The sequence below is a fragment of the Merops nubicus genome, unplaced genomic scaffold (genome assembly GCF_000691845.1).
Source record: "Merops nubicus isolate BGI_N331 unplaced genomic scaffold, ASM69184v1 scaffold14758, whole genome shotgun sequence".
Taxonomy (NCBI): Eukaryota; Metazoa; Chordata; class Aves; order Coraciiformes; family Meropidae; genus Merops; species Merops nubicus.
Genome location: NW_008627840.1, coordinates 9,692 through 22,609, shown reverse-complemented (window position 1 = coordinate 22,609; position 12,918 = coordinate 9,692). Strand labels below are relative to the sequence as shown.

Here is a 12,918-nt window from a genome sequence, read left to right as displayed (position 1 = left end):
CCTGTGCCAAAGGCCTCACAGGATTGAGGCCCCTTGTTCAAAGTCAGCTCAAACACGCATTTAAACAAAATAAAAGAAAATAACAGAAAGCCAATGCCCTGCAGGGCTGGGACTGTAAATGACAGGCGTGGCAGAGCTGAGGCTGGGGATGCAGCAGAGCTGCAAAGAGAGTGTACAAGGCTTTCCAGCCTCAGAGCAAACCAGCACTCACATTTGCTGTGCTCCATCTAGTGCAGAGCTTTAATCTTCTTTAATTGCCGATTTCACAACCTCCTCCTAATCAAATCCTTTACTTAAGAGTACAGATTTTTGCAGAGTGTCACTCAACTCACTACTGGGGTATTTTTGTTGCTTCCTTAAGAAGCAATATGTGAAACTGTCTCAGAAAACATGGGTTTTGGTAGGTCAAAATGCTGCTGTTAGACTCTTCTGGCATTCCAACAGAATTGGCTCTGTCCTAGGAACAGCAGAAATCCCAGAGCAGGAGATATGAGCAGTAACACTATCACAAATCTTTATTACTATGAAAAAATATGAAGAGCATGCTCTGCAGCCACTAACAGGATATCCAGAGAGCAGTGCCATTTCTCCTTTCACACCACAGAATTCAGCAAACCAGGATTACTCATTATGGTGTGTTATTAAAATGCAATTTGGTCACAAAGGAACACACTACAATGGAAGCTTTGGAAATTAAGGCAGGACTTGCTGTAGTGAGAGGCCAGCACAAGGTTTAAAATAGGATTTATGATTTTTATAGGCACTGACTGTCACCCACAAATTACACAAAGGTAGACATTAAGTTTTATAAAGCATTTCAAGAACATAAGCAATAGCAGGGGAGCTTATTCTGCCATGAAAAACAGGCAATCCCTAAAAGAAACCTTCCATTTCATTCATTAAAAAAGAAGATTCAAGTTCTGCTCCTCCCACAAGGGAATTTCTGATATCAGAGAATTTTTGCCTGGATCAAGTATGAAAAACAAAACCAATCCTTAAAACCAAAAGCAACAAGAAGCCCCCTCCCCCTGACTTCTTGTATCCAGGTGATGAACCCCTCCTAAATGAGAGCTGCATGGCATTGAATGCCTGGTGTTTCCAATTGTCACCTATTATGGCAGTAGCAAAACCTTCACACCTTCTTCCTGAAAGGAGACTAGAGCCAGGTGGGGGTCACTCTCTTCTCTCAAGTAACAAGAAACAGGACAAGATGAAATGGCCCCAGGTTGCACCAGGGGAAGTTTAGGTTGGACATGAGGAAAAATTTCTTCCCTGAAAGGTCTGTCAAGGCCAGGGCAGTGGTGGAGTCCCCATCCCTGGAGGGACTGAAAAGCCATGGAGATGTGGTGCTGAGGGACACGGGTCAGTGTGGACTTGGCAGTGCTGGGGGAAGGGCTGGACACAATGATCTGAAAGGTCTCTTCCAAGCAGAACCATTCCGTGATTCTGAGCACTGCAGTACAAGCAGCACCCCAGGGCAGCCCCTACCACAGCTCAGCCTGTGTGCTCTTCAGGGATGTGTCATAAAAAGACACATTTCCAAAGCTTTGGAACTTCAGATTTGTTTTCAAAAAATATTTTAAAGAAGAAAATGAAATATCTGCACCACCTATGAGCTTATTGAACCTAAACCTGAACTATTTCTTCATGAATAACAAAAACATATTAAGGAGTTAGAACATAAGGTACCTCTTAAGTATTTTTAAATATTATTCTGTTTAAAGTACAATAAACTTTTCTAGAGTTGGAGCTGCACTGTGCACTAGCCAGCTGAGTATTTTTCCTTTGTTGACATATCTCTAGAACAAGGGGAAACCAAATAAGCTGAAAATAGAAGAGCTTAACACTGCTGAGCTGGAAACAGAATGAAGTGCTGTTTTGAAAGGCTTAGAAACAAAACTCAACCAGTTCCAATGAAGCAAATATGGGAGAAATTAAATTCTAGTTGTGTTTTCTAGAGAAAAATAAACAAAGAGAAACCCTTGGAAAACGCACGCAGTCAGCACTCATGTACTCCATTATAATGAAATAACTGGGAAGACAAGAACACTTTGCCTATAGGACACAGGAATTGGAATTACCTAACACCAGAAAACATGAAACACACTTTATTTGAAGTCCCTGCTTGTTATGAGAAGCTTTTGAAGTTACAAAATCAATTAGTAATGCTATCTTATAAATTACTGTAAAAATATTTCTGCTATTTATTCTCAGAGAAAACTTTGGATACAAAGTTTCTTTTCAATTTTCTGAGGCAAGCTTCAAGAGGAAAAAAAGAAAACTGAAGAAGAATGTTTTCCATTGCAAAAATTAGGTTTGTTTCTGTCTGGGTCATCATCTCTCTACTGGAAAGCCTGACCTCAATTTCCCTGGCACAAGAAGGACCTGAATATAGGTCTCCCCTAGCCTGATGGGTGGGCTGTAATGCACAGAGGGGACTCCAGCTCTCACGTCTCCCTGTGAGTCTAGTTCCTGCATTCACTGAGGAAGGCAGTGGGGGGACAGAAGAAATGCCCTCGTCCAGGCAGGAATTCCTGGCCAGAAACAGGGGGTATTTCTGAAAAAGATCTTGGGGCACTCTCTGGGGCTCAGATGGCTGGAGCAAGGGACAAGGGGACACTGCTCTCAGAAGCTGATGAGACAGGCAACGATAACTTGAAATGCTACCAAAATAAAAACAAATCAAAAGCACTCTCAAAGACTTTTTCCTGGACAGTACAACCCATGTTCCCCACAACAAACAAAGTACTGATGGAGGAATGGAAGGGCTCATTAGTGACTCTTTCTGGGGTTCAGAGGTGGTTTCTCCACATGCTCTGTTACTCCCCTTCCCCTCCAGACTCGCCTGCAGACTGACTCCCCTCTTCTGCTCTGCTGCTGATGGACTGGAGCCATGCAGCAGGTTTTACCCCACCAGGAGCTGGCACAACCCCAGGACAAGCCCAGCTATATTTCACTTCCATCCTATTTATTAAGTTAGTGTTGAAGTCAACCTAATTAAACCCTCTTCTTCTTGGCTCTCCAGCAGTGGGGTCCAGCTGCTGTGCTGATGACACCAGGCAGCAGCACAACTGCAGCCATCTGCAGCAGGAGTGACTGTCAGAGATGAAATAATCCTTTAAACACTTACTGTGCTCCCTCCTTCCATGCAAGCACAGGCTCTGTCACCAGCCTCATGCAGAAGACAAAGCCATGCAGCTGGTGAACCAGGAACCCAGCTGCAGGTCGCTGCCTCTCCCTGTGTGTGCCAGGCTCCCAGGTTGCCCCTATTCCCCACTCCTCTTCTCCTGAAACCTATTTCTTTAGCTGTATGGCAGCCATGAAGAACTCTGCTTTAACTGACCATATCCCCCAGGAAGGGACTCATTCATTTTGTGTGCAGCCACATGTATAACCCATGAGATAAGCAAACTACAAGCTGTTACTCCAGGGGTTTAGAAAGTACAAAACATTTAACTGCTTGCATTTCAGAAGCAGCATGCAAACACCTAAGCTATGGTCTGACTATTGTTCATTTCTTCTAAAGATTTCCAAAAGAAATGAATGCTTTGGGTTGCCCTCCTACATTTGAAGCTTTTCCACATTACACATCTCCCTTCCCTCACGTGAATTACCCTGTTGTGTAACTTCAGTATAACACAGACTGTTGGCAACTTGCCTCCCAAGGAGAAATCTTATTTGCAAATGAAATGTTTTCATCTCTGCTATCCAACGGCCTTCAATATACTTCACACTGGATGTGAATAGACATATTCAGTTTCCTACTTTTCCTCAGAAATGTCTGAAAGAAAGGAGGAGGAGATCTGGGATGCAGGGAGAAAGAATCACATGTGCCAGGGAAGCACATGTGTAATCAAAGGTTTGAAGATAATCTACTGCAATAATTAAAACCACACTCCAACCCTGTTCAGCATATGTGTTCTTTTGTTCTCTCAGCTCTTATTTTGTAATCATTAGATTACAAAAGATTAGAAAATAGAAAGATGGAGAACGAGTAATGTTGTTTGCTACAATGAAGAGGGAACTGTAACAGCAGAAAAGAAGCAGCATCAGGATGCCTCACTATTTCTTTTTTATTTTGTGGAATCAGTATGTTAAACATCTTTCCAGCTTCTTAGAAACTGGAATAATAAATCATGATCTTAAAGAGCATTCCTTAGTGTGTAACTCCCAGAAATGCATTAGGTGGCTCGAGACATTTGCAAGATTTGTCACTTTCCTGCTGGACAGCCCCTGTAATACACACACCAGCCACGGACACTGCTGTGCCCACTGCCAAACACAGCCACCACTTCTAGAGTGGAAATGGAAGCTCTGAGCCCTCCCTGGCCATGCTATACATCTTTCCACACAAAGCACAAGAGAGCTTTAGTCTGCTGAGAGTACAATTACCTTTATTCAGTTTAGCCAGGTGATCAAGATGACTAGACTTTCGGATGGGAAAAAAGACAGCATAATGAGGGATTCAGTCTTCAACTGTTGAGCTGTCATCTGACAGTCCAAACAAAGCTATTTTGGGCTAATAGAGTGCTTTCTACTCCCTCATATTCCATTACTCAGTTGGAGAACAAAGAACACTTTTTGGGGGGGAAAGAATTTCTTTATTTATTTTAAATATAATATTCCCTTTTTAAAGGTTATTTTTCCTGGTATGTACCAATCTGTATGTATGTGTATGGCACATACATTCACACATACTCCCATGCTCCTCCTATAAAGTGAATATCAATATTTCTGTTGTTCTAATGGACTTTTTGTTCACTTTCTGTTTCAGGTGACAATACACTGGAAATAACATTTTGTTAATTGTCACAGTTGTTAACAGCACTCCCTGAGCTACCAGCATCTGTTTCTCCTGCCTCCTTTTTCTACTCATCTGACTCTGCAAAGATCCTCCAGAACGAAGTCTGATTGAAAAGGAAGTAAGTTTTTTCTAGAAAGCTTCTTTTTTTTCCTTAATATTTATGAAGTATTATGGACAGGTTCTCCAATACTTCATCCCAAGAGGCAACAGGGTTCTTCTTTTCAGCATGCACTAACTAATCTTCAAGAAGACATTTTATTAGCAGCAATTCCTCACCTGTGCTTACAGAAACACCTCCCTGCAGCTTCACCTTCCCCAGTACCCCACCCATCACACACCCATTACCTGTGTCTTCCGAGGGCAGCTGGTTTTTTTTCTCTTGTTCTGCTAGGTCTGCTACGGCCGCTGCCTCGGGGGGTGGCTGTGGAGGTGAAGGTGGTGCCTTTACTGGTGTAGTGGACTCTGGGGTCTCAAATGCTTCTTCAGAGTCAGAGCTCCTGGTGAAAATCAAGAGAGATTAGTGAGTCAAGTGAAGGTGCACGTTGTTTACAGGTCTTATTTGGAAGCACAGGGCTTTCTAAGCTGGTGGCACAGACTTCTGCGTCTCCCACAGGAGATTTCCCAGGGCAGTCTGGTTTCCAGAGCAGAATGCAAGGCTATGCTCTTCTCCACACAGGAGTTATGTCATTTAAGACTTCTTTGTGTTACAAATGTGGAGGCACACTTGGAAATCAATCCATCCTGCAAAGCCTGCTTTCCAATGTTAAGGAGGCTCAACCACACGGACACCACCACTGACCATCCTGTGCTACTTTCTAAAACTCTCTTCAGCAGAAGTGTACCTAAATCAACTAAAAAACAAAATTAAAAGGATCTTCTGAAGAGATTTCATATCTTCATCAAAAAAAACCTAAAATACCATCGAGTTGTGTGTGTTTGCTCCTACAGACAGGCACAGAGATACTTGAGATGCAGCAAATCCTTGGGCATCCTGCTCCAAGGTTCTGGTTTGGGCAGAATTTTACTGTAGCCCTTTTCAAACAGTAAGCATATGGCTTTGTAACACAAGGTAAGACAACCTGTAAAAGGCACCCAGCCCTGGTATGGCCAACAATCCCTTTGTAGCACCATTATGCTCACACAGACACAAAAACCACAGGGGCCACAATGGACTGGTGCCAGCCCAGCAAGAACACAGCAGCACCCAAAGTGGAGCTATTAAAATGAAACACAGGCTTACAAGGCAGCAACTGTACAAAACAATGTGTCACCTGAACATTAAGTAAAGGTCTACACCACACAAGGACACACCATTTGCTCTTACAGGAGTACAGCCTTAGAAAGCTGTCCTTCTAGACCTGAAAGCTACAGACCTTACTTGTTAAACAAAACTGAGATCAAATTTTGGTTTTAAATATTTCTCTCTGAAGTTTTTTTTTTTCAGGAGGAGCAAGGGATGCACCAATAATTCCTTCTAGACCTGAAAGCTACAGACCTTACTTGTTAAACAAAACTGAGACCAAATTTTGGTTTTAAATATTTCTCTCTGAAGTCTATTTTTCAGGAGGAGCAAGGGATGCACCAATAATGGTGTCACATTCAGTGTGCACTAAGCATATGTTCAATAAGCATTTCTGCTGGTCAGATGCAGGTTTTTACTGCTGGTCTGTAACAAAGTGAATCAAATACAAGTTTCCTAAAGGGCAGGACACATTTGCCTACTTTCAGCAATTCTGTGCATAGCTGTAGTCTCCACTCCCCTTCATGCCTGCCTGTGCCACGGGGACAAAATTTGCCATGGAATGAAAAGCTATTTCATCCCCCAGAAGCACTCTACAAGCCAGCCTGAACTGAGAGCTCTTCCCATCTCGTTCAGGTTAAAAGACAACTCTGAGCTGCCAAATTCTGCCTGGCTTCCCAAAGCTCCTGATTATTTTAAGCAGCTCGATGTCAGGAGAAGGACAAGCACAGGATTTGCATTCGATTACATTTGCCTAAATCAGTCGCAGTAGGAAGCCCTTGGCAAGCTGGGGAAGAAAGGACCCCGGTGTCACCCCGACAGCCCGAGGAGCAGAGCAGAGCCCATTGTCACCCCGAGGAGCAGAGCAGAGCCCATTGTCCTCACTGCCTCCACAGAATCCCAATGAGAGGTGCCCCCTCCCCACGGGGAAGAAAGGACCCTGGTGTCACCCCGACAGCCCGAGGAGCAGAGCAGAGCCCATTGTCACCCCGAGGAGCAGAGCAGAGCCCATTGTCACCCCGAGGGGCAGAGCAGAGCCCATTGTCACCCCGAGGGGCAGAGCAGAGCCCATTGTCCTCACTGCCTCCACAGAATCCCAATGAGAGGTGCCCCCTCCCCACACGCCCTGGGGGCGCACACCACGGCCCAGTGCCCAGCCCCTTCTCGTCCCCTCTGCTCCCCAGCAAAGCAAGAGGATTTCTGCTACGAGACAGTTTGGGATGTTTGCCTTACTTGGAGATTTTTGGAGATATTTTTTTCTGCCCAAACTTATGTCACTGCCTGAGGAACTGCTCAAAAATAGCATGCTTGGCTTTCGATTATATCCACTGCTGCACCTCCCCAAAACACCTTCTTTGTGTCATGGTTTAAACCACATGGCTCAAAACACTCCATCAGGCCACAGAGCAGACACACTGGAAGAGGCAGGCTGCAGCACTTTAAATTATATCCCTTCAAAGATGCACCACCTTTTAAGTTCAAACTATTTTAAGCTTAAGATCAGCTGCAAACAAAGAGCTTCTGTAAATAAAGCTGTTCCATAGGTATCCAACAAAATAATGCTCTCTCCTTCCACGGAGCTTGTTCAGGAAACTTTTAAGTTGAGGAATAAAAGAGAAACAGGTGTGTGGTATTCCCCCAGTAGAGAAATGTTTCTTGTGTCATAAAAACAAACCTACAAAGTTAGCATCTAAACCAACAATAGGAAAGGCAATTCCGATCTCCCAGGATTTCACATCCCTGATTATACAGCACTTAGTTAATGTTTCACTCTGTTTTGAACTCAGCATTGCCCTGCAATACTGAAACAATAATGTTTAGACTCCTTTTTTCTAAACTGTCTGTATAGCACCTTACACATACAGTAAATATACAAATATGTTATATACCTGAAACTGGAAAAATCTCTATTTTCATGTCCTACTACTATTTGTAACTGCTTTCTTAAAACTGGCTTGATGGAGCAGTTTTGTGTCTTGCTGTATTTAAAGGATGGAAAGCCTGTGTGTGTTTTTCTCCCTTCCAAACGAGCAACCTTTGTTTAGTTGGTCTCTCCATGCAGTACAGTACAATCCAGTAGGAGCCATTTTAACTCCAATGTTGCCAAGTTTGCTAGGAGAAGCAATAATGCTGGCAAAATATGGTATTTAACAAAGAAATATGAAGGGAATCTCAATACTAGAAAAGGGTTCTTTGATAGCCTGGGATATGGGAGAGAGGATAAAGCCTGGAAGCACACACCAGGACTAGAGTCCAAGGTTGACATTACACATATCCTGGAAAAATTCAACCCTGTGTTCAGTTTTCCTCAGTGAAAACACGGATGGTCTCTCTTGCTGGGATATTTTTTTAAAGCCTACAGTCCTACTTTCAAACCGTAAGAAACGATTTTCCCAGAACAACAGGATTTCCTGTGAAAAGGAAATTACATATTTCAGGCAGTCCTATTCACAATGTCTTTTCTCTGAGAAATGCAGGGAATACATGGCACGAGAAGAACTACTGCTGCTGTGCAGCTCGTGGTGCACCACAGATTGCCAAGTGGTGATATGCCGTGAGACTCGGCACCGACCCAGAGCAGCCCCCACGGATCCAGCTGTGGGCAGCCTCTCACGAAAGGAAGAGCCTCTGATATCATCTAGAAGATATTTCTGAAGCAGCAGCCAAGGGTGATGCAGGACGAGGTGGGACGTATGGGTTTTAGATGGAGAACTCACCTGCTGGCCCCAGCTGGTAACGTGATGGAGCTGGGGTGCAAGTGCAGAGTGAGTCTGCAGGACTAGTCTGTGGGGCAGCAGTGAAGCAAAAGCTACATGGAGGAACACAGATCTGTGCATCCACTTAGCCAGGCTGTGAAATCAGTGGGAGCTTGCCTTTGTAACATGTCATATCTTTCTAGCTGTACCCTTTGGGGTTTGTATGTAACAGGCAAAAAAGACTGTAGAAGCTATGAAATGATTAGGTGATAGTAACAGAATACAAAATGCTTGGAAATATTCTTTCATTCCATCTCTTTCATCTTCCTTCTCAACAGATAGCCAGTAAACAGTAAATATAACACACACAGACAGAGTTGAGAAGCAGGGGAGCACTGAGAAATGCAAGATTCGTGCTAGATGACTACAAATCTGGTAACACTGCATCAGCTGGTGGAGCAGGAGCACTCCCACTCTCATCTGGAAACTCTGAGGTCTTGCCCAGCCTGTGACATAAATCTCCAGCAGAAATACTGAAGTGAGTCACTAGGGTTGACTTCTCTTCTTCCCCTTTGGCCTCGTGGAAATCCAGGCTCATAAGTTACATTATCTTTTTTTGTAAGCCACAGATGCTTACAATTTCAACTTCTCCACAACTTCAGAATGAAAAATTGCCTTTTTGTCACTGTAGCTGGAAAGCCCTCGGTAAGCAAGAATGAGATTCCTTTGTTCCACTGCCTCTCCCCACTGTTTGCCCTCTTCAGGCACAACAGCCACTGGAGGAGGTCATCCCAGGTGTCCCTTGGAAACTCAACTCATTAAAAAGTAGTTTGCAGCAGAGCCTTCAGCCACATCAGGAACCCTGCCATCTGTCTTGGGTTCCTCCAGTACTTGTGCTGCAGCAGCACAACCAATGCAAGTGTGTGCTCTGATTTTATTTCTGGTTTTATTTGGAAGCAGGGCTTTGACAAGGGCTGAGGTCAGCAGCATCACTTCCTACAGAGGGACACAAGGGAGCAAGTCTGGAGCTAGTATGTGCTGAGGGAGGTCCGTGGGCTTTTGTAGAGTTACTTCACTTACAGCCAAATCTACAGAGAATTCTTATTTAGCATAGAGCCTGCTTCAGAAAAAAAAAGTAAATAAAAAAACCAACCCCACACCTAACTGCTTCCTGGAGCACTGATCTATTGCTGTGCAGTAAGGACAGTCTAGAGAGGAACAGGGGTGTGGTATTTTGAAGCCCTGAAGCCAGGAGCTGGAGTTGCACTACTGAGAAGCACTGCCTGTGCTGGGAGCAGGGAGATGGAGCCAAAGGAACTTCTGTCCACCACCCAGGGTTGTGGAACCACAGTGACAACATCAAGACCAGCTTCAGAGGGACCTGCTCTATCAGAGCTAAGGTGAACAGTCTCTATCCACCTATATTAAAAATCTGTACATTATCTTCCAGGCTTTACACTTAGGAAAAAGTATGTTAAATTTGTCTCATTAGTGGAACAAGTCCCAGATAACCTGAGATGTCTCATACCTGTCAGTGATATCACTGAGGCCCAGCTAGTACTCATCCTTCTTGCTGGTACCCAAAAACCTCTCTATCTGCCAGTTGTTTTATCTGTAGGTACCTTTTTTATCAACATCAAACCAGAGGTGACAACTTCATTCTCATGGTATATTTTGGCAACATGACAGAGAGAGGAAAAAAGTCAGTTAATCTTACAACACACCCACAACAACAAAACCCAACTGTGCTCCAGAGCCACCCAAGAGTGCCAGGAGGGCAAGGAAACAAAAGCAAGGGCTTCAAAGCTTTATGGGAGACCTGTTGTTTACAGACTGCACTCTGATTATAGTGTAGAAGATGTCTGAAAACGTACAGAGAAATTGAGAAGTGTCTTGGACAATAAGCAATTCCCACCTGATTGATTTTAACTGGCAGTAACTTCTGGAGGCTTTTCCTGAGATAGAGCTGTACTCCCTCAGGGGATGAGACAGAAATGGATACCTTCCTTTTTCTCCCATCTCACCTTTAGATTCACATGCTCTTTACCACTGGCTAGAGCTGCGGCTGAAGAGGGAAAAGGCTGCCCAAGTACATCCAACACCTCTGGGACACATAAAACCACACCAGTTATCTGCAGATCTGTTTCCCTGGGCCTTGAGGATCAGATGACAAATAAGAGGGCACAAGACACGTGCTACTAGAAGGACACGAGGCAACGCTTGGCTCCCACACTGAGATTTCTGTGCCCCAGAGGTACTAGTAGGACCCCCAGATGAACAAGGAGACCAAAGCCACGTGATGAAAGGACCCAAATGAGCAAACACTGCAGTGCTCACACTACTTTTGGCAACACCTAAAGGCAACATGCATATTCCACCAGACCTGGTCCTCTCAAACACCTGTAGCTGCTCTATCATAGAGTTAAGGTATGAGTTTCACGTGAATATTTACTCAGCAATTTATCCTATGCTGTGAGAGGACTCTAAACCAGAGCAAAACCTAAAAACCCACAGCTTGTCACAAGGATCAATATAGTACTGAAGATGAATTTCGTCTTTCATTCCTGTAAATCCCACTGGGAGATGAACAGCAAATAAAAAGGAAGAATACATTCTGTAGTCTCACCTCCATCAATCATCTTCAGAGATGATCCTCATAAAACCTGCAGGAATAACTGAGGTCTGGTTTACTGATGAGATCAGAACCAAGGATGCAGGACTGGCTGTATACTTCTGAGGTCAACTGGTTTGCAAGTTACTGAAGCAGGTCTATACACTGGCAAGAGCCACACAGATTTGAAAAGAGACTCAGTACTCAGTTTCTAAAGCCAGAGAGGCAAGGCACTCAGAGGTGCACATTGATTTCAGTCAAAGCTCTTTCACTGTAAGCACTGATAAAACCTCTTCAGATTTCCCAGGACCACTTTCAATGATTCTTCCATACAGTCCTAAAAAACACCAAAGATGAATAACCAACCACCAAGAAAAGAACACTGAGGCAGGATGTTCAGCAGTTCAAAGATCAGTCCTACTCCCAGCTCTGCCACTGAGCTGCTGCACAAACATGGTCTGGGGTCAGCTCACTCCTGCATCCACCTCAGGCTGGGACCTCCTCATGGCACGAGCAGCTTCCTGCTGTGAATGCATGCAGAGTCCAGAGGGGGGAAGAGGACTGCTCAGTACACGTCACATTTGAGGGGTTTTTCCTTCTCTTAGTATAAAATTCAGTAACTGACAATCTCTCACACTTCATCTTGTTGCATCAGTCATGCTGCAGTTACACAACCCTGTAAAACAGAGATATATACAGTCTTTCCTTTCTCTTATTCCTTTCTTTTTTTCTTCAGACTCTTACAAATATAGCTCTGGATCATAACTCAAAATCACCAAGAGAGCCCAAATGGTGACTCCTTTCCTGGAGATCAAGTTAAAAATTCAGGCCAGCAGCCATGAGCTGACCCAAGGGTCTATTCACAGGGACCAAGAATATTCTACAGCTACAACAAAAGGTTGGGTTTTTTTTTTTATCTCAGCACTAGGTTAGGAAAATATTAAAGATGTGTCAACTTTGTACAGCACTTGCTACTCAGTGACTTCCAGTTAACATGGCACTACACAATAATTAGCTTTTTAACATGATGGTTTTTAGCTATGCCATTGTTCATCTACATGTTTTAAATATAAAGCATCTCCACAGATTCTAAATTTAAATATTGAATTTGGATAGCAACTTACAGAAAACCTTGATACAATGGTACATTTATTTTACATATTAAATATTAATATTTGGTGTCTGAATTAGTCTACCTATCAAACCTAGCATCCAAGGAGCTGTAAAATGTACAATTAATTAAAACCCAACACAAATACAAATGCTGATAGCCATAAACCTTCACAAACAATATTTCCCTTCTCTCTAACAGGACACACCATTGAAATGACAGAACTTCTTGAAAGAATCCAACAGTACAGAAAGCTCTGGAAACATTTTGCCCAGAGCAGAGCAAAACCCGTGACAGTAGCCTGGCCTGCCAAAGCTCAAGGGTGGGTGACTTTTCAGGCACCACTAAAAGCCATCTGCCTTGCTGCCTCTCCCCCCCATGGGGATTGTTCTCAGTGCTGGATCTGATGCTTATATTGAGTAAGGAACTGGGGGAGGTATAAACATGTCACTTACA

At 43.7% G+C, this 12,918-nt stretch overlaps 1 protein-coding gene across 1 annotated transcript in view; it reads right to left on the bottom strand.

Moving 5' to 3' along the window:
* Positions 1-5,301, bottom strand: part of TACC2 (transforming, acidic coiled-coil containing protein 2) — a gene marked incomplete at its 5' end in the record, with an annotated part of 45,001 nt that extends 39,700 nt beyond the window's left edge. Inside the window, one exon of the mRNA XM_008946485.1 lies at positions 5,150-5,301. Coding sequence (XP_008944733.1) covers positions 5,150-5,301 — 152 coding nt within the window. The remainder of the gene's footprint in view (positions 1-5,149) is intronic.
* Positions 5,302-12,918: the final 7,617 nt, after the last annotated feature.